The sequence below is a fragment of the Telmatherina bonti genome, assembly GCF_933228915.1.
Source record: "Telmatherina bonti genome assembly, chromosome: 1".
Taxonomy (NCBI): Eukaryota; Metazoa; Chordata; class Actinopteri; order Atheriniformes; family Telmatherinidae; genus Telmatherina; species Telmatherina bonti.
Genome location: NC_136619.1, coordinates 23,855,128 through 23,879,538, shown reverse-complemented (window position 1 = coordinate 23,879,538; position 24,411 = coordinate 23,855,128). Strand labels below are relative to the sequence as shown.

At 38.4% G+C, this 24,411-nt stretch overlaps 2 protein-coding genes across 2 annotated transcripts; one reads left to right on the top strand and one right to left on the bottom strand.

Annotated features, from left to right (window-relative positions):
- Window positions 1-676: 676 nt before the first annotated feature.
- Window positions 677-8,991, top strand: vrk3 (VRK serine/threonine kinase 3). Its single transcript, XM_079239731.1, has 15 exons — window positions 677-684; window positions 2,486-2,670; window positions 2,761-2,898; window positions 3,108-3,221; window positions 3,355-3,462; window positions 3,839-3,979; window positions 4,458-4,501; window positions 4,683-4,749; window positions 4,899-4,983; window positions 5,049-5,151; window positions 5,266-5,358; window positions 5,565-5,697; window positions 5,954-6,071; window positions 7,539-7,597; window positions 7,679-8,991. The coding sequence occupies exons 2-15, from the start codon at window positions 2,487-2,489 to the stop codon at window positions 7,813-7,815; spliced, it is 1,524 nt and encodes a 507-aa protein (XP_079095857.1). The 5' UTR covers window positions 677-684; window position 2,486; the 3' UTR covers window positions 7,816-8,991.
- A 158-nt stretch (window positions 8,992-9,149) lies between these two features.
- LOC306764825 (rho family-interacting cell polarization regulator 1-like) lies at window positions 9,150-22,542 on the bottom strand. The gene is made up of 17 exons (XM_079252098.1): window positions 22,407-22,542; window positions 19,877-19,958; window positions 19,630-19,763; window positions 19,419-19,497; window positions 19,307-19,330; window positions 19,128-19,181; window positions 18,439-18,588; window positions 18,057-18,120; window positions 17,922-17,965; window positions 17,694-17,819; window positions 15,041-15,189; window positions 14,853-14,961; window positions 12,665-13,264; window positions 12,334-12,560; window positions 11,138-11,228; window positions 10,961-11,054; window positions 9,150-10,411 (listed from the first exon to the last, which is right to left on the bottom strand). Exons 3-17 carry the CDS (start codon window positions 19,719-19,721, stop codon window positions 10,338-10,340), a joined length of 1,977 nt encoding a protein of 658 aa, XP_079108224.1. The 5' UTR covers window positions 19,722-19,763; window positions 19,877-19,958; window positions 22,407-22,542; the 3' UTR covers window positions 9,150-10,337.
- Window positions 22,543-24,411: the final 1,869 nt, after the last annotated feature.

Below are 24,411 nucleotides of genomic sequence, written 5' to 3'. Positions count from 1 at the left end.
TTTATTAAATTTCATGTGATTGATTATTGCAAATTGGGGAAGGGGCTGCATGGTGGCATAGTGATTAGCACTGTGGCCTCACAGCAAGAAGGGGGTGGTTTGATTGGTGACCTGTTTGTGTGGAGTATGCATTTCTTCTTGTGTTTGCACGGGTTCTCCCTGGATACTTTTACTTCCACTGTCCAAAAACATGCATGTTAGGTTAATTGATCACTCAAAATAGTGTATGTGATGTGTGAATGGCTGTTTGTCTCCCTGTGTTGAACTTTTGATGGACTGGCACCCTGTCCGGGGTGTCCCTGCCTCTTGCCCAATGATTGCTGGGGATAGGCTCCTGCTTCTTTATTCAATGCTTAATTGGACTAAGTGGTTAAAAAAAATGAATAATTATTGCAAATGTTTACAAAGTGGAGATGATACTTCTTTCAATATCAGGTATGTTAAATACTAAATGTTTCAACTTTGCAACAACACATTATCGGTATCGTAAAGCCAATAAGTTGTATTTAAAGAAAGTTTCTTGGAAAAATACAAATGAATTGGGAAAACTTGACAACAGTATGAGACAACAGCCTGTCTACAGCTGCAACAATGGCCTACAGGGGGCAGCACTTACTCTACATATTTCTGATTTAACAGCGTAAACCGCAGACGAAGCATTACCTCCGGCTGAAGTTGTATAAGGTATTTTTTGCTTCTGATATTCAGTCATTTTTTGAGAAAATGTTAATTTAAGCCAAGGTTTCATCCTGGCCCACAGCTTAAACTGGCAAGCTTTATTATTTTCATATAAAGCAAGGCTATTTTACATTTTTATATGCGTTTTAGTTTTAAATCGCTAGCTAATGTATTTTGGACTCAGGAAGTTTGGAGTGCCCAGTAATAGACATTACAGCACAATATTTTCTGTCTTCTTTTTTTCCCCCTACATGCACTACCCCCGCTAAAGAGATTAGCTGGGAAGCTACGTTACGCAAAAAATACTTTTTTGTTTGTTTTGTTTTATGAGAATGGATCCTTGGCTGACTTGTTTTCCATTACATTTTGGGAGCATTTGGGAGGAATTCTGAACGCAGAAGTTATCGAAAGGATTAAGGAAACTAAGGATTCTACGCAATATATGAGAAGAAGTTAGTTTTGGCAGTGGTCTGTGCTCTCAGGGTGCCTTTCTTGCTTCAAATGTTTTAGGATTAAGTCCTTGCGAAGTATACAAGTATTGCATGTTAACCAGCCAAAGTTTAAACTTCTCTTATATGATCTTCAAGCTGAACAATAGTTTATAGAGGCCTTGCTAGAAATGCAGCTGCAGGCTGCTCTGTTACCCCAAAACATTGTTTTCCACACTTGTAAAGGCCATTGTCATAAACTACTATTGCTAAAGCAGAATACTGCCCCGTACATTTAGGCAACGCGTTCCCAGGCGAGCCAAGAGATATAACCCCTCAAGCGTGTCCTGGGTCTTCCCCGGGGTCTCCTCCCAGAGGGACGTGCCTGGAACACCTCACCAGGGAGGCGTCCAGGAGGCATCCTGACCAGATGCCCGAGCCACCTCAACTGGTTCCTCTCGATGCGGAGGAGCAGCGGCTCTACTCTGAGCCCCTCCTGGATGACCGAGCTTCTCACCCTATCTCTAAGGGAGAGCCCGGTCACCCTGCGGAGGAAACTCCCAGGGTGCCTCCCAGGCACCCCCTCCAGGTCTCACAGTTATCGCCCACGTGAGCATTTAAGTAAGCATTAAGCAGAACAAGGGAGTCCCCAGATGGAGCAACCTCCAACACTCCCTCCAATGTCTCCTGAAAGGGTGGGTACTCTGAACTGCTGTTCGGTGCATAGGCACAGAACACAGTCAGGACCTGTCCCCCCACCCAAAGGCGGAGTGAGGCTACCCTCTCGTCCACCGGGGTAAACCCCAACGTACAGGCAACAAGCCGGGGGCCAATGAGGATGCCCACACCACACACGCTTGGCGCCTCTCACCACTGGCAACTCCCAAGTAGAAGAATGTCCAGCCCCTCTTGAGGGAATTGGTTCCAGAGACCAAGCCATGCGTCGAGGTGAGTCCAACTATATCTAGCCGCAACTGCTCAGCTTGTGCGCGTTCCACATCCCTAGACCTGTGTCCGGTCAAGGGAACACTTCTGCCAATGGTTGCCATCATCATGAGGGTCGCTGAGCCACACTTAGTCTGGTCCCTTCCCTGTTTGCCATGAGTGACCCTACCAGGGGAATAAAGGCCCCGACAACATAGCTGCTAGGATTTTCAGGATACACAAACCCCTCCACCATGATAAGGTGGCAGCTCAGGGAGGGGCCAACTTCCTGAGCGATAGATAGAAATATGTGGTTGCTCAAAACCTCTTTTAACAACCCTTTGTGAAGATGATTACTATACTTTCTGTCTGTTAGTATTCTTTTTCAGGAGCCGTCTCACAGATTTGTTATATAATGGCAAAGATAATGGTAATGTTTGTGTTCCTTTCGCCAGAATGCCTTTCCATTTTTGCCCCCAGTGTGGGACAAAGCTGCTGCCGGATTACAGATTTTGTCCCTCCTGCGGAGAAAAACTTCCCTGCCCTTCAGATGAACCAGCGTCTTTGGGCTCCACCACCCTTTCAAGGGATAAAACAAGCCCTGAGTCAAGCAAGAACTGTGATTCTATAGAAGATAATGGTGAATATTTTAGCCGTATTGTTTTAAATGATAATTTGGAGGTTTTATGTAATTGTGAACCGTTTTATTAAATTGAATGTACCATGTCAGCTCCAGTTTCCCCCCGTCCTGCACTTCGAAAGACTCGTAAAACTCTGCACCTGGATAAAACAGTTAAATTAAACATCACAAGTGCTTCTCCAGATATGGGACCTTCCACTCATCTTAACAGAGATGACAAGACCAAAGGTATTTACTATGGTTTGGGGCAGTTTAAAGTGTATATTGTTAGTATGTATCACCAGGTTTGAGGCAAAATCAACAACACTTATCAGCTGCATGTTTGAGTAATGAATATGACAAATAAGGATTAATTAAAAATTATTTTAAAAAAAGTAAGTGAGGTACATCTGGATGTTTAAATCGTAAAAATGAAAGGCTTTGATTTGCATCAACAGCTAACAGTGGGTGTCAGGTGTCTCCGCTGAAGCAGCACACGGTCACCGTCAAATTGGATGCAGAGGAGTTCACAACAGAGTCTTCATCACCTGTTGGAAAATCCCTTCGAACAAGTGAGCTGAAACATAGCCTACTTTCCCATCCTATTCATACTCATACTAAATGTGTATACTACATGAAAACTACAGATGGTGTCATCTTTGTTGTTTGTTTGCTCTTTTTTATCGCTGCTGGATCCATGTGCAGTTAGGGGGAAAACAAAACTCTCCAGTCCGGCTAAGGAGCAAACAGAGGAAACAACAGTGGATGGCTCTTCATCTATTTCCTCACCAACCACAAGGTCTCCTTTAAAAGGTGAGTTTCAACCTTTACTTAAAATGTTTCACACATACAGTGTGGATTAGATACACAAGTAAGTTTCAGATGCTTAAATTAACTGCTTCAGCTTGGAGTCTTATAAGCAAAATGTCGTAATTTAAGATGACAGGCTTTTGTGGAAATGAATGTTGGGGGAATTTAGAGGATACCTGAGAGCAGGTGTTAGGGAAAATGGGCAAAATGTTGCTGTTATGATCACATGTTTATATGTTAAACATGTATTCAGCATGAAGAGTCCATATGAAACATGTCCATGTTAAGCATATGGACCCTGTACAGGGTCTAACTCATTTAAAGTAATGAATCTGTGCTCAGTGAAATTGTAAATTACATTCCTTTTCCCTGTGTGCAGGGAGAAGCAAAGCCAAGAAGGCAAAACGTGGGCCTGCAGTGGAGCCACTGCAGGAGGGAGAGGAAGTGATGGACACAACGGGTAAGAAGTGGAAGCTGATGAAGCTGATTAGTCAGAGCACAACAGAGCTCTTCTATGAAGGTGAGACTGCATTCATGATGTAGGAGTTAGTAGTTAGTAATGTTATTAACTCAGACCTTCATTTTACTGATAAATATCCTGAGAAGATCATAAATTATAACCTACGAACAAGGAAGTTGACATTTAGACACAGAAGTTTAGATTCAATTTAATTATTTGAGAAAGCGCAATAAAAATTTACTTTTATAATTTTACACTTTATATTTTTTTAGTTGCTTGTGGGTAACATTTGCAAACATATGCTGATTTAATTATTTACAACATTTGTAGTTTAGCAAAACTTAAACAATTAACCAAAACAATAAAGACTAAATTAAACTAATGATGCTTCTGTTTGGACTAAATAACTGATTTTGAGTAACTCCTGTTTCCTGTAAATTCTGGTTGTTCTCAGAGAGAGATGGCTAAAGTTTAGTTGATCAACCTGTGTTGATCAACAATTTTATTTCATTTAAACATTTTTTTTTCTCATTTTCAGTTTCTAGACCCAATTCCAAGGAATCAGATCACATCCTCAAATTGGTTTGTAACATTTTTTTTTTTAAGTTTGCCATTTATTCATGTAAAATATTGTTGCATTGTCACTGAGGCGCCATTAATACATAAATATAACCGTCTTCTCAGCTTCCTCCCAGTTTTGCTTCTTCAGTTATTTTCATTGCTCTACACTGAACTGATGAATTGCACGTGTCTTTATTTTCAGGGAGCTAAAGATGGACGCATCTTCAATGAGCAGAACTTTCTGCAGAGAGCTGCTAAACCTGCATCTGGTGAGGGTTTATTAGGCTGTCTTTGAAGAGCTGTGCAACCCCAGTTAAAAGATTTTTGGAAGGGAGATTATTTCTCTACAGATTTGTTTCTTGTCCTGCTTGAAGCACTTCTGATGTTACACTATAATCCTTCTGGCATTTGTCTGCAGTGGACAAGTGGATCAAACTAAACAAGATGGATTTTCTGGGGATTCCTCCTTGCATCGGCTTTGGTCTTCATTCTGATAGTTACAGGTGTGCATATTTATTCATTTCATGACAACATTTTACTCGGACTGAGATTTTTCTTTTTTACGTAGGTTTCTTATTTTCCCCGACATTGGACGCTCTCTCCATTCTGTGATTGAAGAAGAAAAGAAGCCACTGCCTGAGAAAGTCGTTCTTCAGCTCGCCTGTAGATTAGTGAGTGTTTTTTCATTGGGTGTAAACCTGCCAGACAATATTCTTTCCATAAGTTCATCTAGATCATTCTTCTCTTCAAACAAACAGCGTTTTTTTTTATCTCTGATGTTTCAGCTGGATGCGCTGCAGTTTATTCACTCAAACGAGTATGTTCATGCTGACATTAATGCAGAGAACATCTACGTCAAATCAGGACAGAGATCACAGGTGGGAAATGCTTTCAAGTACAAATTGAAACTACGGTAGCCATAAGGTTCAAAGTACAACAAAAAAAAAAAAAACAGCACCATTAAGATCAGATAAGCCTTTATTAGTCCCACAGTGGGGAAAACTGTACAATTATGTCTTATATCTTTTAAAAATATTTTCAGTATGTTTCTTAAGATTAAATGTGTTTTTTTTTTTTTTTTTAGGTATACCTGGTAGGATACTGCCATGCCTTCAGGTACTGTCCTGGAGGCCAGCATGTGGAGTACCGTGAAGACAGCAGAACACCACACGAGGGTGCTGTGGAGTTCATCAGCCTGGATTCACACAAGGGAGCAGGTGTGTTTCTTCTTTTAAACACCCACAAGTGTCACTGACTCTAGAGATCACTTTATAAATGTCTCTGTAAACATCAGCTGGTTTGTTTTCATCCAGCTTTCCATCTGGCACACAGATGTTCTGAAACTGATGTAGATTTGATCCTGAAGCTGTTTTAGTTTTTATGTTCTACTGTGTAAAAAAACATTTGCTTTGCACCCTTTGTGATGCTTCCACATATGAGGATTACAATATAAATGTCATTGCTATGTTTTAGCCCCGTCTTGCCGCAGTGACTTGCAGTCTCTGGGTTACTGTATGTTGCACTGGCTCACAGGGAAGCTGCCATGGACTGAACTCACTCAACCAGCTCAGGTCGCCGCCCAGAAACAGAGGTATGAGAGAGACCATCAAGACTGTCATTGACACCTTTTAAACATAAAACTGCTGCATGTCTGTGTAGTGTCAACCCATAATATGATTTTTTTTTTTTACATTTTTTTTTTTTAATTTGTTCATTATTTTAAAATAAAAAAATCTTTCTAAACAAAACAATCAATATAAACCTCAGACACTTGAATGTAAAAGAGGAAAATCTGATGTAATCTGTCCACTCATTCAAATCATGAATTAACCAAACATTCGAGAAAATAGCACTAAAAACAGTTGTAGGCCAACCCCTAACTTACCATATTCATATCACCACAAAGAAATAAATTAACTTTTTTCCACTGTATTTTCTATCATTTCTGTCATTATAAAGACAATCTTTGATTTTGCATCTTTAGTGTCTTTCTACGTGTTACTCCATAAACCAACTCTGTAGACAGTAACACATCTTTTTTACACTTTCGTTCTGAATGTTAGTTTGTAAGACATCTTGCATGGTTTTAAATTTGAACAACTTTGTCTTATTTCAGATCTTTTTTGGGGGGTTATTTATAGATAAACATCTCTTATAAGGATTATACATTACCTTCAAAACCTTGTAATCAACTAGATTATTTGGTTTTAATCATTTTAACTTTGCAGATAAAGGACTTGATTGATATCTATTTCTGCTTCTACTCGTGACTAGCTCTATTTTTTTGTAAAATCAATGCTGGATTAATTTATGTTTTAAATGTGGTTCCTCAAATGTCAGTACAGTATGTCAGACATGGAACAATCAAAAAATTATACAATAAATTTGAGTTTTTTTTCCAGGGAATTGTATACTGTATGACACATTAGAAACAAGTCATCACACACACCCATGTATAAATTCTAACAATTGTTAAAACACAACTGATCATAATCTCTCTCAGATGCGCACACACACATGCACAGCATGCATACACTCACCTTACCACCCACACCCACATCCTATATTTGCACTGTAACCTCCAGCTTATGTCTCTTTAAGTGTATATTAACCAGGAAATAACGCAATGTGACTTCCATAATATATTTTCATAAGACCCAAATACTTAATTTCTCTTATTTTGTTAATTGTAGTACCTTCTATATGCAAAGAAATTTTCACATTTGTACACGTATCAATAAATATCATGAAATGTGATCATACATTTGTGTGATCTATAATATTTTCCAGTTCTTTCTAGGCCACTTTTCATATCCGTTTCATTGCTGCTGCACAATAAAAGAATGAGTCCTCTGCAAACACAATATATTCACAGTTCAAATACATTACCAATATAATTGATAAATAAGTTTAGGACCTAGGATTGACCCTTATAAAACACCATGTTATATTTCATGTGTCTTATTTTATCAAATTTATTTGAACATACTGTTTTTTTTTCAATAACTTGTAATGATATAAAACAAAGATACAATCACTAAAATAGTTTTCATTGCAGGTTCATGGAGGATGTCAGTGGCCTTTTCAGCCATTGCCTTGGGAAAAAGAGAGTTTCCAGTGAGTTTAAATGTGTTTACTGTAACATATAAGAAGTGTTGTGGTTTGCTGTTTGGTAACACGTATGTGTATACGTTGTAGGTGCCTTCCAAACTTACCTGACTGCAGTGATGGCTCTTCAGTACTCGGAGCAGCCTGACTATTCGGGGCTAAAGGCTGGACTCAGTGATGCTTTACAGCAGCTAGGCAGTTTGGTGGAGCTGCCGCTCAATTTGTAGGCAAGCTCTGCTGGTCACATTCTCCTCAGTACACCTGCTGAGCAGCAAGTTCCAGTTGGACACCACTAGAGTTTCATTTGAAGCTATTATATTGAGCAGGTGGTTTTAATGTTGTGGTTCAAAACTTGAAAGTGGTTTGGTTTTTGTGTGCTAAGATGTCTTTCTTATTCCACAAGTCTTTTCTCTGCACTGAATGGATTCTAACTTAAGGTTAGTTTCTACACTTGAACTGTAGAAGCTGCCTCTAAAATCACACCTCAGTTCATTTGTACACCTAAAAACCAAACACTGAGAATTGTCACATCTTTGTCATTCACAGTGGATTTAGTTCTTAATTTTTTAAAATTGAATTCTGGATCTGTTGCTGGTTTTTTACCAATGTGTCTCATGGTGTATAACTTACAAACAGTAGCAGAGATGCAAACGAACCATATAGTCTGTGGTCTTGTGCAGATTATTGAAATAGTTGTCAGGCCTGTACACCATCAAAGCATTACATCCCTGTGACTACTGCAATGATTGGTATGAATTACCTTCTCATTCTCTAGTCTCTAAGCTATAAAGCTTCCTCTTCATGCTGTGAGTACACAGTTTGCTAACATTTGAAGAATCTGCTATCTAGAGTCAGATGGCTTGAGGGCTGAAATAAATTTTAGTAAAGTAAGCAGGAATTTTACCTTTTTTTTTTTTTAAAAAGTAAAATGACATCCTGGGCCAGAAGAGCATCTCAACTTCGGACTGTTTTAACCCCCTTAGTGTGAAAATGTCTGTTAATAGAGTTCCCTTTTCCACAGAAACTGAACCACAAGACAGCCATTTTAAAAAACAGCCTTGTTTTAGTCTGCCGTGTTTTATCCATGATGTTTTAATTACACTGATGGTCTTGTAGTTTAGTTCATACACCAGCTTTTGGTGTGTGTGTCAATAACTGTTAAAGTTCTGTTTCTAATGCAGAGATTGTGGATAAAATGGACACGTTAAATCTCAGCATTCAGGGTTGAGAGTTCAGTCCGCATTTTCTGTTTGTTGTTTGTTTACTTTCAGGTATTTTTTCTGGTCGCTTGTAATTTGATATTTTTTGTGTATGAGGAAAAATGCGTGTTTTTTTTTTATTTTTTATTTTTTAACTTTTGTTAGGTTTACTACTGTTGTCGTATTTCCAATACTAAGATCTGGACTGCCGTGAATAAAAAATTAAGTTTTCCACAGCAGAATCACTCACATTGTATTAATTGATGCTAATTTAACCCATCATTTTAAAATAACTTCACCCTGCATAAAAAGTCTGCACTTGTGACATTTGCCAACACATTCAACACACAGTGATGTTGATTTTAAAGAAATCTTTATAAAGTTTAAACATTTCTGAACATAAACATTTTACCATTTCAGGACATACAATTCTTAATATGAAACAGTAAATATCTCTTATTGTGCACACTCTTTAAGTGATTCAGAAAATAAAACACTATCATCTGCAGGATTTCTCCTGCCATGGCATTTAAAACTTGAACATCTCTGTCACTTGAGGCACTTTCTGAATGACGAGGCTTTTTTTTTTCTTTTCTTTTTTTAAATTTATGTAAAAGCATAATGAAAGACAACAGTGACCCCGTGAGGCAGCTTTCTGACACAGTTACAGAACGAGTGGGTGGCTTCCTCGGAGCGGAGCCTAGCTTACACACTTAAACTGATCAGACATGCTGGCAGCAACACATGCATGTTTAAATATAGATCCACACTGCGGATGGTTTTCTTGTTTGTAAAAAGTGGAACAAAAATGAGCTCTCACATCCTATTCTTTGAGAAATCATATCGACTTCCTACATAATGTGTCCATTCAGCTCAGGCACGGATACAGACTGAAATTAAAATAAACTTAAAAGAAAAGATCCTCTTTGTTTTCAGGGTACATTCCTGGTTTGGAAATAACTTTTTCGACAAACATCACATGCTCATAAAGTCTTTCCTCTGACAATGAAAGAGCTTTGGGCTGTACACTGATTTAACACAGAAATCACAACTGTGGTAGGTTTGTATGACCACGAATACTGTTTCTTTAGAAAACTGAATGCAACTTGGTATGTTTCTCTGTAGACTGAAAAATACATGACTGAAATTAAAAAACAGGTTTAGAATAATTATGCAGAAATAAGGCAGCTTCTATCTGTTCCTTAAATGTTTTTGGACATTGAATTTTCAAACCACAGGAACAGTTCTGTAAACTTAAGCAGTGTCCCATTTTAACCCAGGCAAAATAATGAAGTGTGTATATCAAAAGAATGATTGCCGTTGGAGGGAGGTGTGTGTATGTTTGCATGTTTCAGTCTGGCTAGTGGTGTAGTAACCTCCCCGTTTATCATTCTTGGTAAACAAGGCAAAAATGAGCACAAACTCCACTGTGATGGAAGAGCTTGTTTGTCTGAGAAGTGGAACATCGTCAAGGCCTCCACGTCTGCAGTGTGAGACAGATGGCACCAGTTTGTCAGAGGAACAAATTGATTAGCTGTAGCTCCACTGAGTCATGAGAAGCCAGCAGTGGCCAGTTGGATGGGAGTGGAGGGGCGCTCTGACTGTTCATCTGAGGTTTCCTCTCCTGAAAAGTTAAAATAAATTAAACTTCTGAAGTTTGTTACATACCCCACAAAAAACAAGAACAAAGTTCTTGTTCTTAAGGCTGCAAGAACAAGAACAAAAGCTTGTTTTGGGCCAGTCAATTCATACTCCTTGAGAAGCTTCGTCCACAATGAGGCAGGATTACTGCGGCGGGGATGACAGTTTTTGTTTTTTTAATGTGAAATAAACAACTGACCCAATTGTTTTACATTTGACAAGAAATGTCATCCTCCGCAGGGCGGTTGTGTTTTCATTCTTTCTCAGCACCCCAATCAGCTGTTTATTAAACCTGTGCGGAACGACACCTTTCCGCTTCATGCTTACCCGTGTTAACCACACCCACCTCTAATGTCCAAACAATCACAAAATATTTTTCGGACCCCAACCAGAAGAAAGAAAAAGGCGCAAGGTTGTCACCAATCACAACCGCAAGAAAACGAGAGAAAGGATTTGGTTCTTACAGAGTATGTAGCAGGCATCTGCTATCACAAAAATAACTATGACTTCTTTCCTAAGACACTCCTCTCACCATGCGGTTCGTCTCCCTTTTCCTCGCTGTGCTCGTCTTTCTCGTTGGGAATTTCCACCGGATCCAAATCCAGCACATCATCCACGTTTGACTCCTTTTTAAAAACATTTCAACCAACTTTTAAAAACATAAAAACAAATAAGTAGAAGTAACAAGCTTTGACAGGAGTTAGTTTACCTGTGATTCAGAGAAACGATCTTCATCTGAGTTTCTAAATCCTTCTGGAGCCTCCATGAGAATTTCCAGACCATCTGCCTCCTCTTCATCACTGCAAAAAGAAAATTTATATTGGTAAGGAGACACTCATGTTGGTATTATCTTGATGCCACCTTCATTATCACAACACCTTCACACAGAGTTAGATGTTCAAGCCTCAATGTTTTCATCAATGACGTATGTCTTCGTTTTACATGCATTTCCGCTGATTCAGCAAACCCTGATTTTCAAATCCAAACACCTTAATAACCAATCAAAACTGATCATACATCAATGTCCTATAATTTAATAAAACACCAGTCAGAAAAAGGTTTTACATTAGCTGACAACAATCCTGAGTTAAAGATATTTTTAACATCTATGATGCTTTCCAGTTACAAAAAAGAACTACTGAGGTGTTAAAGTTGTACATTTCACACATTTAGATGTAAATTATATAAGTTGTACATTTCACACATTTAGATGTAAATTATATAAAATTTATACTTCCAAATTATAAAGTCAAGTAATTTAAAAAACTAAGTGAAACCATAGAAAACAGTTTTAAAGCTAAATACTTTGACAACCTTTCGTTGCCTATGCAGATACATAATATGGAGAGAAATATATTACTATTATTCTGTTTATTATATTGGTCAATCACTAGGAGAAATAAACAGCTTCACGTTGCATTTAAAAGTTAGATTTGCTGTTTTTTGCATCACTCAAGCTACAACAGGACAAATCCGATTTTACCTGCACGCAAGAATGAATTTCATTTTAAAGTCATTTAAAAATCTTTATTGATTGGCAAATACTAATAAATTACATGCCGATAATTTCAGAAATGAACTAAATGCCTAATTTATGACATAATTTTGAAAGTAGTTTATCTCTGAATTTTTAACAGCTGTTGCCAAAAATATCAGCTAAATCAGCAGCTAAACATTTATCATCAAGCTCAGAGCTGAAATCTCTGTTTGTTGTGCTGTAAATATTGTTTATAATTACTTCCTCCTGAACTCAAAGCTCTGCAGAAAAGCTGCATATTCCGGTGTTCAGTTTGCATTAATCATAAATTATTACTACGATTATGATATTATAATAGGAGCAACCTGTCTTGGAAATATTTCAAATACAAACTGAACAACAAATATTTCTGTTCTTGTTGCACTGACCTTCCTCCAGAGTACAAGTTATCCATATTCTTCTCCTCTTCCTCTAGTTCTTCTTTTGATTTATTTTGGTCCTCTTTACATTTCCCATCATCATGCTCTTCTTTTTCTCCTTTATCCTCCAGCTGCTGTTCATCTTCCTCATCGAGATCAGAGTAGTTGAGAAAGTCAAAGCTTTCAAGGGCAGTTTCGACTTCCTGAGTGAAACTAGCAGAAGTAGGAAAAGGAGCCTGAGGGGAGAAAGATGCAGGAGTTAAAAAAAAAATAAAAAAGTTAACACACGAGACTTCCCAGAAAAACCTGCTGATTTGTATTTATTTATGTTTTTGCTCACCATTGGAGTGTCTTCTGGTTGTTTTAACTCATGGGCCGACTGATGTGGATGTTTTTGTTCTACCTTGTCTCCCTCTGAAGTTTCAGTGGTGCTGTTCTCTGTTTCTGCTTCAGTCTGTTCAGTATGTGCTGACAAGTCTTCACATGGCTCATCAGTTACCACAGCCTTCTCCACCAATGGCAATGGAGGTACAGACAATTCGTTGGGGCAGGAACAACTCAGCTCTGCTGGAGTTTTTGAGAGTTTCTCTGAGTGGACAGAGTTCCTATCAGTCTTAACACAGTCTGAGGTACTCTCTCCTGAAAGGCTGAGAGAGCTGGAAGTCTGCAGATGGCCGTTTGGCACTTCGTCCGTCTGAGGGAAAACATCACCTCCTTCTGTCTCGTCCTCTTCTTGGTTGGATGAGAGTGATGGTGTGGATGCACTGGACTTGTGTGGCGCAAGAGAGAGCTGAGTCGTCAGAGTGGTTTGCAACATGTTGGAGGCTGTTAACCTCTGAGTGTGATGAGCCAGCGCTGGACTGGAGGAGTCATCTGAAGATTCAGAAGAGTTGGACCAGACTGTCCCATTCTCCATTTCTCCCTGACGCTTCAGAAGGGACTAAAGAGGAAATTAAAAATGACCACAGCTTTATCAAACAGCAGGATGCTATGTAAACATCTTAGCTATTAAATCAAGAAAAACCTAATTCTGTAGATTAATAAATTAATCCAAAGGTCCACCAACAGTGTGTCACAAAATCAGTTTGACATTAAACCAGTGAGTATTTTCAATAGTCTCTTAAAAATACTCATTGTTGATGTTTCACTAAACTTGGGTGAACTATGTGCTGAACAGCCAACATATATGACTTGCCACCAAGTAGTAGTAAAATGGATAAAATTTGAAAAAGCAATATGATAATTAACTCTTATTTTTGGCATTATGTACTTAAATGAAGTGGTAGAGATGGCTCAGACAAGTTTTACAGTGCTTGAAAAATTTAATTATAGTAAATGAAAATGTGGCTCTACTGTTTGGTAGAGCAGGACTTTGAGTTGAACTAGTACAAGATCCTTTGTCATGATATGTATTTTACGAAAAAAAAACTGACTAAACAATAATCAGCTTTTTTAAAGTTGTGACCAATTTATAATGAATCAAATATTCCTTGATTTGAAATAAACTTGAGCTTATTCAGTTTCGTGACAGATCAGAGATGGTGTCAAGTGTCTAACTTTTAATAAATAAATATTTCACAACAGTTGATCTTAGGTCTGCACAATATTTGTAAAACATGCAGTATTAGTGATGACATAACTTGGAATATATGAACAAATATTTCAATATATGGTGTTAATCTAGTGTGTATTAATGAGGGATTCCTTCCACTTCTGCACTTTTCCATGTTGTAGCAGTGCATACACAAAAACAGGATTTCTTCTAACTGGAATGGAGCCCCATTAATACAACTATGCTTGTGCTATTTATTTAAAACTGCAATACTGATTTTGTATATTCCAACAGTCTGATACAAAATTTCTATATATTGTGCAGCCCTAACTGAACTACTGCCAGCTAAACTATAGCTACAGCTACATCCCAACACACCGGCTGTGATGAAATAAATTGTGGTGCAGCATGGCTGAACTCCCAACGTAAGGATGCGATCCTGTCCGTCGTGACACTGGAGAAAAGCTTAACCAGCAAACGGCTCTGCTGGGCCCTGCTAGTAGGCATGCTCTTCGTCGAGGTGAGGGAAAGGAGGGACATATTGGAGGGCTACTCAACCACTATTAAACAGCTACAAGGACCACAGCTGCGTTCATACAAACTGCTGCTGTCACACAGGGCTCTACTGCTCTCATTCATTCTCCTCACATGGGACATCCCACTCCCACAACCACATGTCCTAACACACAACCCTCTGTGAATATCCTGACACATGTCAGTGCTACCGCTACACACAAAGCAGTTGGGGAGCAGCTGAAACAAAACAAGCCAGTGAGATGACAATAATAATAGCCATCAGTAAGATAAATCACAGAATCACAGCTATACATATGAGAGGTAAAAAGTGAACAAAGTACTTTGCAGTACTGATTTATTTAATCCATGATGCCAATCATACACAAGAAGTTTATTACAAAGTGTTTTGATTATTTTTAATGGAAAACACTGAAGATAAATGTGATTTAATGTAACTTACATAGAAAACCTGCTCGCGCATTGATGGCGTGTCAGGAGGGCTCTGATTGGACAGCAGCCTTTTGGAAACTGTACTGGAAGAGGATGTCTGGTCATCCTTATCAAATGGACTAAAAAAGTAAATGAAAGGCAGGACAAAGAGTGAGCTTTTATAATCACAAGTGTGCAAGTTGCTGCAGGTGTACACACCTCCAGGTAACCTCCAAGTTTAGCTTCACTGTCCCCAGGTCGTTGATATCCACGGCGAGCGTCTGAGGGAGCGGGCAGAACAGATCAAGCATTTCACAGGACACACTGCCCACCACCACGTGATTGGCCAGGCTCTTCAGCTCCGTCACCTTGACAACCAAAACAAGCAGACCTCAGAGACGATTCAATAAGAGCGATGATTATCTGAAGCCTTTGACCACAGATGCAGTTTGGAGCAAGTTTCTGGGTGTGCATGATGAGGCTGTGGTTGAAGATGTCTTATCTAAATGCCAAATATTTTCTTGTGCAACCAAAAGCTGACAGAATATCCTGAGATCTGTCAGACACTGTGAGCAACAAAGTTTCACAGGATGATATGTTCTCATCACTGAACACAGAATAAAAATACACTGATCTTGCCTTACAGTGATGCATGTGCTAAAAACTACCTCAAGTGCCCTGCCAAAGCTACTAATTTAATTATTTCTAAAGATTTGCTTCTTCAAATCAAATAAAACTCGCTTTTATCTTTTCTATGTCTGGCAAAGTGATATTGCATATAATGGGATTATCATAAAAACAGAAGAAAAGCTGCAAAACCTTGTAAAAGGCCCAGTTTCCTCGGACTGGTCACTGCCTATTTTTTTTTTTCAGTTTTAATAAGGCTCAGAGAAGCTCTTTACATGCATTATACAAAATATTAATGACTCCATCTATTTTTAAAAGCAATGAATCTCATTTTTACATATTGTTAACTTTTTTGTTTAATGACCTCAAACTTTAATTCAGACATGTTAGAAAGTGTCAGAAGGAACCACAGAGCATGTGACTGTTACTAAATGGCACATATCTTTAGACAGTCAGTTTCTCACAGCAACATATCATAATCGCATGCCAAGTGTGTAGAAGTATTAAACCACAGAGGTAGATAAAATCTGCTAAAAATCCTTCTTCTTTCATTTTTAGGCACATTGAACTGTTGTTGCATTTAATTGTAAGGGTTTAACAGCATTAACTTGAAAAGTGTAGCTGTTGTTACCTATGGAAACAGCTGGAAACAGCTGGAAATATTGATATATGGTCTAACTGAGCTGAAACTTCAGCTGCAGCTTAAATACATTTAAGCAGTTTTTATCAATCATTTGGCGGAAAAATATTATGTATCTAATTATTGTAGATAAAAATACTGAGAAAGTTTAAACAGTACTCTCATTTACTAATTGACATAATCTGTCAGATTCCTTTGACCACTGACCATTTCACTGTCGCTATGTAGACAGTCATTATTACTGTGCCTACGGCCATTCAGATTTTGTTGTGCTGAAAGTGATATGTTAATGTTTCAAACCCAGTTAGACCCCCATTGCTATATGTATGGAAACACGCTGGAGGGAGTGGGGGGGTAAGAAGAAGGAAGCTAAGAATACAAATGAAAGCAGTAAGATTTCTTTTTCTTGCTTCGTGAGGATGTTTCATCTCTGACCCACAACTAAAAGTTTGGAATTGAAGGAGAACTTGAACCTGACGGTGAAACAATGTTTTAGGCGTTTTTATTCCATTTTTGGGAGGAGCTGAAGCCCCCCCAGACTGAAGCAAAGCACCCCCTAAAGTCTACTTTGTTTTTTTCTTTTAGTGTATGCGTTTTTTTTAAATAAAAATAAAAACTATAAAAGTGTAGAAACTATACACTACCTGGTTGAAAAGTAATATTGCAAACACCCCCCCCCCCCCCCCCCCCCCCCCCCCCCCCGAAAAATCTGTTCTATCTTATTCTTTTAATACCCCTATGTTGAATATGGACATCTTCAGGTTTATTCAGTCTAATACCTTCACTTTACCATGCTGGAAAAAAGAATCTGTCTTTAATTTTTCTACATTACTGCTCTTATCCAGCCAGCTTTTTCTCAGCCAATCAACTCATGTCCCTCATAAACAATGTAGTTTCTGATAGGTTTCTTATCAGTTCTCTTTCATACAACCTCCCTACTCCTCTATCTCATCTTCTAGATTCTCCAACTATCAGCCATCTGTTGACTACACCATCAGCTGCATTTAGACCTGCAGGATTCACCAGCTCTGGTCCTTAATGGCCACAGCCCTGCAGTTTTTAGACATGTTTCTGCTTTAGCTCACTTGGTCCAGACTGCCAGCAGAACTAGAGGACAACATGCAGAGGAGATCCATTTTATCTGAACCAGCTGCATTGGCACAAGGAAACATCTAAAACTTGGAGGGCCACAGCCTGAGATCCACTCCTACACAATGATATACCCTCTCTCCTCTGTTCAGCAGAGACTTTCTCATACTGTATGTAGCAGCTCGACTTCCAACATGTCTTTATTATACACACACACTTTTGTTTTGGAAATAATTTAGCTTAAGATGTTATTTCCTTACTAAAACGAAATCCACAATTCTACAATGCATTTCAGTGAGTCCATGTCCCGAACATGAAACATCAGTCATTTTTAAAGGATTTCCAGGAAACTTGAAAAACTGTTAAGAAAACTCACAAACCTACTATTTTTGCCACCAGAGAGGAAGATCTTACAGACTATATGTTGTGGAAGTCTTAAAAAAAAAAAAAAAAAAATCACATTTAAAATGTCTAATTTGCTTTTGTTGGGGATAAAAAAGAACTTAGTTCCATTACCTTGATTGACAGCAGATCTGCAATGAGGGGCAAGAAAATATATTCCTCACTGTCCCATATCTGCTTGCTGCTGACTTCTACACGACCTCGTAGCCTCCAGCGTTGCCGCCCATAGCGCATCAGGACCTAACAGGGCCAAAAGCAGATGAGGACAGCATTCAGAGACAGATACTCAAAGATAGAAAAAAAAGCAGGAGTGTTCTATATGTGGTTGGGTTGGTGTCTAACCTCATACTGGTCACCAGCACACAGTCGTGCAAATCCAGCAAGGCCTTAAACATAAGAGATGGTCAGAAAATGAGAACTGGACTAAAAGCAGAGGGCTGCAAATAGGAAGTCACATAAGTGAGAAGAGTGACTCACCCTTCATCTTGACATGAAATTCTCCCATCTGGCTTTCTAACTCACTCTCAAGAGAGCACATGTGCTGCAGAGAACAAAAAGAAGTGTCAGGTTTAAACAGTGCATCATTTTCCCACACTTGACAGCTCCTAAACTAGTTACTTAATTGTCAATGAACATATGGGTCATCACTCATTTTTAAAACAAAAAACAAAGACATCTATTTCCTATTTAAATGATCTTTAACTGCAATAAATATATTTGAATTTTTGAATGTTGAGTAATTTGGAGATTTACCTGTAATAAAGCATTAATAAAAGAACTTTTTTGGGTAAAATCAAAAATTAAATAAATGAATAGGTTAAATAAATAAAGACAATCTGACCTCAGATCAGTCACATACCTCTGTACATTCCCTGTAACCCTTGTTGGCTTCACTTAGGCTCTCTCGGGCCTCTTTGCTGCCAGTGGTAGAGTTAAACGCTGCCACCATCTTGCTTGCTCCATCACGCAGTCGCCGCTGTATACAATAAGCATCATACAGTTCCTCGACCTGGAAACATTACAAAGGTTTCAATGCAAGAATGTAAAGAAGGATAAAGAAAAAGTTGCAAAAAATAAAATCTGTTTGCTGCTTTCTGACAGACTTTAACAAAAGCAACATTTCAAACACAACACAGACACGAAAACACTTGTGAAGCAAACACAAAGTAACATACTTTCACACTCAAATGAAACTCAGTAACTGAGAAATTTATGTGGAGCTGTGTTTGTTTTCCATTAATGACTTTTGAAATAATATCCATAATCCTTTCAGGTCTATTAGCTGCTTAAATGTTTTAAAGTGCTCACAATCTATTCTCAACCTCCTGTGTTTCTCCATCAGGTGTAAAACCATAACAATGATCTTAAAGACACAAAAATTTTCCAAGAACTGAGGAGAAACTACAAAGTTTGTTGTAATTTTTGTTCATCTTTTCAAATGAAACATTTCAAATAGCTCATTACCTCTTGATTAATTATTTTTACAACAGTAATAGCGAGGCCATTTATAACCTGTCGACTCATTCATGTATTAGGTTATATACACACCTTGCTGAGATGAAACTCCAAGCGACGCATGAACCTCTCTATGGCTTTCACTTGCTACAATAACAAACAAAAAAAAAAGAAAACATTAACTATACAAAAATTTATATAAAGTGTCTGTTGTACTTTGTAATGCTGGTCTTTTCAGGGAATAATACACAAAAACTATGAAGGAAACTCACCTTATCCAATTCATACAAAGAGCCCTGCAAAGAAAAAGAGAATAACAACATTTAGTATCACAAAACATCAAGTCAGTACTAGAATGACTGGCTTGAGTAGTCAAGCTCTCACCAGACGACCATTCCTCTTGTTTTCTCTGATCTGCTGACCCAGACTGTCCAGCTCCAGCTGGTGGACCTGCAGGTACGACCTGACAACAAAACCACAACTTCTTCACTTATTTATTCTACAATGTAATGAGCAGCTGCATGTTTAGTGATATTCCACCAGGCAGTCATCCACTGGAATCAATGCAAACAGAGCCTGAGGTTTGTTTACTCACTGTAAGCCTCTACGCAAGGCGGCGTACACTTCATCCAGCCGCTCGGGCTGGGGGTTTTTAGTTGGTGGCAGCTTGGTGGAGCCTGTGAACATCCTGCTTCCTTAAAAGGCACGTTTCTCTTGGATCAAACAGGACTGAGGAAGACAGTGAGGAAGCTTTATCATCTCTGATATGGCTTTAGTGCTTGTTTCTATTAAAATGGTTATCAAGGAAACAGGACAACAGAGTCAGATAGGGCGTTGCTCACCTGCTGAGTGGGGAGATACTATCACTGCATGCTTGGAGAGTTGTGTGTAGCTCTGTGGCATTAGCAAACTGAAGGACATGTCCTGCAATTACACAAAAAGAAGATATTTAACCCAAAAAATATTCCTCCTCTCATACATTTCTAGGCCTAAAACAACTTCAGTCAGTGATCAGAGATAGCTACATGGGAAAAAAAGAGGATACAGACCACTCTTTCACTTCCTCAGTTTGTTCAAAGTGCTTTGTTGAAAGTCTGACATGCCAAGCAACATGCTAGCAGTAACCACAGTGGCTACCACTGACAACAGAAGGGAGCACGGGCTGCTTATGCTTCCCTTCCCTTTCCTTCCCTGCCTCTCCACCCCCCACCCCACCCCCGCCCCTTCACATCCAGTACAGGAAGTCTCATGGCTGACTCTACACAGGAAATTCTACACTGAAGTTTGGCCTGTGAATATAAAAACCATCCCTCCAGTGAATGCAAGGGTGTAAAAAAAAAAAATAATAAAATAATCGACCCTCTATGTGCAGATCTGAGTGATGCTGCAGTCAGGAGAAACTGCAATAAGAGAGGGTCGCGTCTGAGCTAATAATCCACTCACAACAGAGATTACAGACTTAAACCAAACTAAACCTGTCAAGCAGGAGCCAACTCACAGCTCGTACAGGATGCAGCAACTGGTGGCATCTGCTCTGCATTGTTGGGAAATTTGCTTCATAATACTGTAACAGATGGGAATAACCTGTTGGACTTGCTGAGGTGGAAACATACAGATTATGATTTTACATGATCAAAGATGTATTAAAAACAACACTGCTGATATGACATTAATCTGTACACACCCTAGGTGGGTGTGAGGTGTTTCAGGGGTCTGGTTAAAACCACTAATCTATGCTACACCCTGGGAGGATTAAGTGGAGCTGGTCAAGGTTAAAACAAAGCAAGGAGAAGGTGCCATACCATGAGAGCTTTTATGGATAAAGCACCCCACCACCAACCAGCTTCTGCCAAACATGGAACAGGGTCCAGGGTCCAAAAAGTGCAAAGTCATCACAATAACACACAGCAAAAGAAATGCCCCCATCTCACACACCACACCTCCATAAATAAAAAGCTTGGGTCCATACATGTCCTCAACAAACGTCACTTATATTGACAGTTATAAGAACTAGTCAAATCACCCAGTTTCCTCAATGTTAGATGTGCTTTCACCCCTTTCCTTACATTGAAAGGCATTAGCTGGATTATTCCTTTTCACAGAGCAGCGTGAACAAAGAGTACACTGTTATCAAACACCTCACAAGACTGGAGTTTGTTAAAAAAAAAAAAGAGAGAAAAAAAAGAAAAACTTTAATGTACTCAGTGGATGAACAAACACAGGGTTCAGCTGGTCATTTGAGCCCAAAACATTCTCAGTTTTCAATTTTGTTTATTGTTTCATGATATCATAATGAAAACATCACAGATAAAGACTATATACAAAGAGAAACTTTATAAAAGAATATTCAATTCCTTGTTTACTCCATATGCTATCTCCTTTATAATATGAATAAAAAGAAAATATTCAGATTTGTAACCTACAATACAAGAAATTTTCAATTGAGAATAAATGGCATTTTTTCTTTCTAAATAATCTCAATTACAAATACATTTTAATATGTCTAATATTATTTTCAAGAATTTGGGTCTAAAGGACTCAATTCTTCTAACTCTTTAGATATTGTATTTGACTAACTTATCTATGTATTTGGAAGAAAAATAGGTTTAAAAAATTAAATCAGGAATGTGAAAATGAAAGTAGCAAATGTTTGCTTTTTACTTCACGTCATAAATTTATTAACATATAAATATTTATTTATTTAGACAGAGTTGTAAGGTTTTTTTTCTCTGTTATTCCCATTTGAATTTAAGGAGTATTAAATAGTCATTTCTGCATATCAAACCATTGACAAAAGTGTTCATCCACACTTTGGCTCTGTTTGTTGAGGAAGAGGAGGAGGGAGAGGAGGAGGTGGAGGAGGTGGATAAGGGGGAAGTGGTGTTACAATAAAATGAAGCCTCTATTCCAGATTACTGGATTAGCCTAACCCGGCGGCAGCAGGCCACTCAGGCGGATAAACACCTTCACACTTCACAGCAGTGCTCCTTACTTGCACTAACAAGCAAAGGATGGAGTTCAACCCTCAAACTTGTGAGATGCCGTCGTGCCAGATTTAGTATTCCGTTCATATCCCACCCCAGCAGCTACCAGAGCTCATCACAGGCCACAAAAAGTCCTCTCCCCTCCGTTCTCTCAAGGGTCCGCAGCACCCATTTCACCCGAAAATATGAAACCACCAAATGACAACAAACAAACAAACCTCGCTGGAAAAATAAGGATACGGTCAACCAGAGCCCCCTGCTTCGCAGATATTACTTTAACAACATCACAGCAAAACAACTTCACGTCGGACGGGCTCATGCCCATGAAGAGAAAATTTATCAGCGTTCTTGTTGTGACCTTGGCGACAGAAAAAGACCTGTTTCCTACCTCTGTTTTAATGTCCAACAAGCCCCAGGACATAACCAGGGTCCCATTCCCAACGAGATGCTGAATGCAGTTTGCAGAGGTTTACAGTTATTCTGGGCGCTGTCCTTCTCCTTGATTTCGCAGTTTTTTGTGTCCACAATCAAACTAGTTACAGTCACGCGCAGTAACTTCCGGTCGGCTGGTTTCAATATAAAAGTTAAAAAATTAACACTATTTTACCACTATTTAATTGGTATGAAGTCATAATAATGTAAACATGAATGAAATCAAACATTTGACACAAGCCAAAACCCTTTTTTTTTTTTTTTTTATCATAAAACGAGATTATACAATATTATTTAAACAAATTATGAGATATTACAGACGTCTCCTAAATGTATAACTAGGTAAAATGAGGCAGTTTAAGTACAACACAAATAATGAAAAAAGTAAAGAAATAAAAAGTAGCAGCAATACGGTACAGTAACATGCATTGAAAAAAGGTTAAATATTACAGGTAAGTTTGAACAGATAAGTTTTGAAACAAAATTTAAAGCAAGGGAGGGAGTTGGGGTTATGGAGGTAAGGAGAAAGGGAAATCCAGAGTTTAGGAGCAGAGCAGCTAAAAACCTTCCTATCCAAAGTAATAAGTCAAGGGGAGAACAGTGAAATGGGAAAGGATGCCCCCTTTTTTTTTTTTTTTTTTAAATTTGTCTTGTTGAGCATCTGTGCAAGAAGAATAGGGGTATGGCTGCTGGATTATGCCAAATTTGCTTTGGCTAGCAGAGCTTTATGCATATGTTCATAATTCACAAACAAATGCATACATAAATATATACACCTGCTTAAACAAATTTATGTATGTAACAAGTTTACAAACAGCAAAACATTAGTGTTTATTGCATAAGAGTACTGAGTACGCATGGAGTATGGAGAAAAGGATGACAAGACAACAAATGAAGAATGTTTCAAATAAATGTGCCTCATCCAACTCTCTTGAATTTGTTCAAAGTGATCTTCTTGTAATTTAACACTAAATTACAAAAAATAATTTAATAGGTTATCGATAACCTATTGAATTACCTCATAGGATGGCTTTGCAAATATCCTAAACAATCAATGGCAAAAGCTCTTCATTATCACTTTCATAAAAAAAATTCACAATGTCTTTCCTTGGTCTCAGTTGACCCATTATTGCTGTATTCTCCAACTTTTTCTTTTTAAATGGCACAATTATATCCAATTGAAGTGCTTTCACTTTTTTATATTCCCATTTTGTAGTTGCTTCTATTTAATATTTATTAAATGGCTATTTTGAATAGACACTATATCTTCGCCATCCCCTTTTCAATCAGACATACAGTAATTTCACAGAACTCCCCAAACTGCTTAGATTACAAGTGATTACCCTAATCAATTTCAAATTTTGCATTATATAAATTGTAAAGCATGCAAGCCCCTGTACGTCCAAATTTTAAAAAGTTCTTTTTGCACACCTTATGCCATAAAAGATAAGCACAATAATAATCAACATGAATAAAATGTTTCGGTCAACACTGCCTCTCTGAAATTTTCTTTTATATCCACTGAGCATAGTTGAAGCACCAGTTTTATTTTGAAATTCTGTTTATTAGACCGGAAATGGTGTGGCTGGTAGTTGCTGTGGCAACAAGCATGTGCCTCAGCCTCAGTCACTATTTCCTCCGTTGCTGTCTCTGCTACGCTGGCGACGCCACAGTAACGGGAAAAATAGGCATGATGTTTCTGTGAGAGAAAAGCGAAGAAAAAACAAACAAACAAAAAACAGATTTAGTAGAAAAGATTGATGCTCGAGAGAAGCCCAGTTAAAACGTGTCGGTTCCACTGTTAACTCTATCAGGTGGAGTTGCTCTGTGAGGCCATATGACCTAGATTGATCAATCCGGAGAGGAGGAAACGATCAGGGAAAGCATGAGGCAATTTTGTCTCCAGACTTTTCACAAAACTTTAGAGAGGGGGAAGAAGTTCTGTTGTAAGTATGTAATGT